This window comes from Oryzias melastigma, linkage group LG20, assembly GCF_002922805.2.
Source record: "Oryzias melastigma strain HK-1 linkage group LG20, ASM292280v2, whole genome shotgun sequence".
Taxonomy (NCBI): domain Eukaryota; kingdom Metazoa; phylum Chordata; class Actinopteri; order Beloniformes; family Adrianichthyidae; genus Oryzias; species Oryzias melastigma.
In genome coordinates this window covers 5,838,076-5,843,065 of record NC_050531.1, presented here as the reverse complement: position 1 = coordinate 5,843,065, position 4,990 = coordinate 5,838,076, and the positions used below count along the sequence as shown (strand labels likewise).

Genomic DNA, 4,990 nt, shown 5'->3' with positions numbered 1-4,990 from the left:
AGAGGAACAGGATGCCGAGGAAGAAAAGCTCCCCAAAACGCAGGAAATGGACAAAGCAGAGAAGGATGAAGAAAAGGAGGATGAGGAGACGGATCGTCTTCAGGCTGAGGTGACTGAGGATGAAGAGCAGCTGGAAGGAAGCTCCCACGGAACAGCCGAAGCCGGACCTGCTGCAGGGACAGAAGCTGGTCTGGGAAGCAGGTATCATGTTTTCTTCATTACAGATGGACACTGAAATATAAGAGAAGCGGCTAACTTTAGCTTCACACCGAAGCTGCCAAATCGCCATGGCAACGTAGAGGAGAAACCTATTAGTTTACTGATTCATCAGATGTTTTAAGAAAATTGGTTCAATTTAAGCAAAAATATATATTTTTTTCAGGTTTTTTCGGTAGATAACAGAAAATGAAACTAATAGCTAAAAAAATAATTCAATTTGGGGTTTTTGTTGTTTAGTCATGTAACGCAATGGCTCATCAGACGCACTTGTGGTTTTATTATTCAGCAGAAACCCTCATTAGCTTGTTAGTTAGCAGCTTTCACTTCAAATTCTGCTCTTTTTATCCATGTTAGATCAGGATTATTCAGCGTTTCTGTTAAAAATACTCCACAGTCAGGATTTGTCATCCGATGCCGTATCTGACCTTTTTTTACGTCAACGCGGACGTTTCCGTCACTGCTTATTGTAAACTCTTATTGTCAGCGTGTTTGAGTCGAATAAAGGTTACACAGATTTGCTTATAAGGTTTGTTTGGACCGTCTCCAAGTACGGATGTCAGCATTTATTGTTTTTATGAGGAAGTTTAAACAAGAAGAGATATTTTAAAGACTCGGGGTGTAAGAAAATATCGATTCAGAGAAATATCGCGATACTTCATTTGACGATATCGATTTAAAATGCTGCCAAGGTGGATATTAATTTAAATCATTATTTTTATTATTAAAATTAATTATTTATTATATAAATATTAATTATTTTTAAGAACTTAACTGAAAATCAGTGCTAAGTTGGTTCTGGTACTGTGTAAAAACACAGATAATATGAACAATAATATTTTTTGAATTCAAAAATTAGGAGCAAAAGTAATCAAATTTAGTGTTTTTTTTTTTTTGTTTGTATATTTTCAGAATTCCAGAAAAAAATAAAACTTTAAGATTATTTCTTCAATTTTATTTCTTTTTAGATTAGTTATTTGATTTCTGAATTGAGTTTTTATGTAGCCCAACTCAATCAAACGTTGAATTACTTGTCAAATTTTAATTTTTGCTGTTTTTTTAGAAAAATTGTTCATGCTTAAGTGAATCGAACAGAAAATTTAACTTTTGTTAATAAAAATGTGGATTCTTAAATTACAAAACTTATTTTAAAGCAGCTTTTTGTTTAAAAAAATGAAAACAACTAAATCAAAAGATGGATTTTATGAACACATTTAACTTTCTAAATACAATTCTATTCAATTAATTCATATTTATTATATATGTCCCATAGGAGTTGTTTTAGTGTCTCCTATTAGAAATACAACGTATGATTGAGCTTTTACACATTTATATGATTAAATAACTGGTTAAAACAGTTTAATGCAGTCTTGACGTGTTTTTGTCTCCTTCAGTGAAGAAGATCTTTACAGAGGAGAAGAGGAGCTGTCTCCATCAGTGGAATCCTCTGATTTAGAAAGTAAAGATCCTGAACCAGAAGTCCTACGAACCGTCTCTCCTTTCGCTGGGTAACCACTTCTGCTCTGTGTCCTCTCAGTTTTCAAGTCGGAGGAACGGTGCAGCCTGTCTCCGGCTGTGGACGTTTTGTTCTACAGCGAGAGGGAGTGGAAGGGGAACACCGCCAAAAGCGCTCTCATTAAAAAGGTTCGGCGCCACTTGGAAGCAGTTTCAGGTGAAACCTTGTGGTTTGGTTTGTGTTTACGGAGAAGCTTTCTGTTCCGCTGCAGGGTTACAAAGAGATGTCCCAGAAGTTCGGCAGCTTAAGGAGAGTTCGGGGCGACAACTACTGCGCCCTCAGAGCCACGCTGTTCCAGGTGTTGTCCCAAAGCACGCACCTGCCCGCGTGGCTGCAAGAGGACGACGCCACCATGGTAAATGCTCAAGAAAATCTGCCTTATCTGGTGTCACAGAGGAACAACAGGTTTGTTGTAAAACTGATAAAGTAAAAAAACTTCTAAAAAGTTTGGCTGGTTGGGGGGATTTCTAAAAACATTCATAACTTCTACAATTTATAGACTCATTCCAAAAAAAATGTGTTTTTTTAACATGATCTTTATCTCGTGATAGAGGACATACATCGAAAAAATTTAGATATTTTTTTTTGCAAATAATGTTTAAGAAGTCCAGCCCACAACTCAGAGAGGGACTTCTGATGAACCTCTGCCGCTCTGCAGCAACTATGTCCTAGAAAACAACACTTTTTTGTTTATTTTTCCCAAGCCGCAATCCTTTTCATTTGTAACTGCAGTTACACACCTCCACCACTAAGGGCGAGTGGCGCTGTGTCTTAATTAGCACATTAAAATGAAGCCATTAACTTCCCCTCAAATCCGGTTTTAATTGTAAATAAAAGCAGAAAAAGGACGAACAAAAGAGGTTTGGGCGCTTTTCTCCGTAAAACATACGGACGGTGATGACAACGCAATCAAAATTGTGATTTTAGGGGTGTAACTGATCACGGATAATCCGTGGTCCATACACGGTTCGGGCCATACGCATTTGGTGGATCATTTTTAAGCTGTGCATTATGTTTTGTTTCTACCTGTAAGGCGAGCTTGGGTGTCCAGAAAGGCGGCATATAAATAAAATATTATTATTATTATTAATTTGGACGATAGTTCAGTACTCAAGACTTCCTATAACTTCCTGTGACATCACTATTGACCCGGATTAACACTACTGCGCACGTGTGTCAAAGACAAAAGCAGACATTAGAAAGTGCGCACCGTAGTTTTGAGATAAAAAAAAACGAATTAGTCACAACTAATCGACTAATTGTGGTAGCCTTGCTGCAGGCACATTTAATGATCTACATTTAGGTATTTTGTATTTATTTTATCTTTAAACACTTCTTTATCCTAGTGTAAGTGTGCTTCAGGATGAAGATGAATCCTCTCGTTCACACAGTTATGGAAGCAGATTTTCCATCTTTACAGTCAGATTTATAGCTTTGATACATTTCAGTTAAATTTTTGACACATTTAATGCAAATACTGGAACATTTTTGCCTTTTCAGATCTGTTTTTACAGTAAACGATGATTCATTTTGGGATTTCCCCAAAAGCGAAGGGTTTATTTACCGACTTTGTAAGAGCATGGTGGCGTTCTTTTATTAGATGTTTACACATAAATACTTTGTTGAAACTGTGGGGTTGTTCCAGTACTCGTTGAGGAAGAATCCGTTCTGAATAAACTCCTTCCATACTTAGGTTCAGTTTCAGTTAAAAACAAAAGGATGTTTCCTTATTATTTGAGAGGTTCCGTAGAAAGAGCAGCTCAATCCCACAATTCTTTGCAGTCGTAAATGTAAATAAAGATGAGTTCTTCCAGAAAAATAGCAAATAAATCAAACTTTTGAATTTTTTTAAATCTAAAATATGAAATCTGATTCAGTTGATCAGTTTATGAAGTAAATACTTTATTTTAGATGCTATTTTATCAAGAAAATGAAGGAACTTTAATGGATTTATTCAAAACAGATTAATAAACTACAATTTATGTTTTAGAATATATATGTACAGAAGCCAAAAATATACTGTATCCTCTCCCTTTCCTGCACTAAGATGCAGAGACTAAATCGGTTTTATGTCGTCATTTTGTGGTTAATAGTCCATAACCAAATCCGTACAGCTTCCACCAACAACTGCAAAAGAAAAGGTTGTATTTTTGTCTATTTTTTTTATTTTTTAGTGTAGCTACACTCATCAAATCCCTTTAATTCATTTGTTTTTTAAAAAGACAAAAACTTCAGTGAATCCTCATTTCCTTTTAGTTGTTCAAAGACGTTTCATGCTTCATAGAAATGCAGAAACTTCTTCCGCTTCCCACCAGAATCTCTCCCGTTTCCTCCTTTCCGTCCAGCTCAAAGGAAAAGGGGAAGCATGAGGTTTTATGAGGGAAAATTTCCCACTCGCCCTGAATATCCACCAGTGACTGGGGGGGGTTGTGTTATACCGTTTTAAAAAAAGTTCCATGAAAAACATCCAGAGAAGAGTTGTCCTACAAGAAAAACAGGAACACGTGCTTCCGAGATCATTGTTGACGAATCAGAACTTAAAGTCTGACTCATAAAGTCAAATCAGTGTTGGGTCTGTTAAACTTTAACGTCTACCTGTGTTTATTTCTTAATGTCAGCTATTAAAAGAGGCTCGTCTACTGCTTTGCTTGCTGTTTAAACATGTAAAAACTAGTGCTGTCAAGCAATTCATTTTTTTGGGGAATTTAATCTAATTTTTTTTATTGCTATTATTTTTAACCATATAATTGCCTCATTCTAAAGTATTTTCATTTAAATTTGTGGCATAATGGTGCAGTAAAAGATGAAAATGCAACAAAAAAAATTACGTTTTTTTCACTATAATAGACTTTTATTTTACACCAACCTCAAACAATTAAAAAAAACAAAAAAAACATCAATGTTCGAATTAAAAACACAAAAAACAGTTGGAACACTTTTCTGAGGAATCAAAAAAATGTAGACTACAGCCTTCTCATTAATATCATAATACATACTGTATATACTTTATTCCACAGTTTATGACAACAGCGAGACAGAAGAGACGCGCGTTTAATCTGTTTGGTGACAAGGACATGACGCTGGAGGAATTGATCTATTTAGACTTTGTTTCTTTAAAAAAAGAAAGGAAAACTTTTTGTTTTATTTATCTTCTCGTAATAATTGCTTTCCTCGGAGAGGAAATAGCAAAAGCAGTTCGGAGCTGTTACCATGACAACGTGATGCACCGCGCTTTAGATAGTCCGCTTTTTGTAAAAA

General features: G+C 35.6%; 1 protein-coding gene across 3 annotated transcripts in view; it reads left to right on the top strand.

The window, feature by feature from the left end:
* Positions 1-4,990, top strand: part of LOC112151468 (nucleolar protein dao-5) — a 16,613-nt gene that overhangs the window by 7,362 nt on the left and 4,261 nt on the right. For 2 of the 3 annotated variants that reach the window (XM_024280432.2, XM_036217421.1), the window contains exons 6-8: positions 1,611-1,675; positions 1,754-1,860; positions 1,944-2,087. In XM_024280432.2, the coding sequence (XP_024136200.1) occupies positions 1,611-1,675; positions 1,754-1,860; positions 1,944-2,087 (316 nt within the window). Of the gene's footprint in view, positions 1-4; positions 202-1,610; positions 1,676-1,753; positions 1,861-1,943; positions 2,088-4,990 lie in introns of all 3 variants that reach the window. The other variant, XM_024280433.2, reaches the window with a different exon arrangement.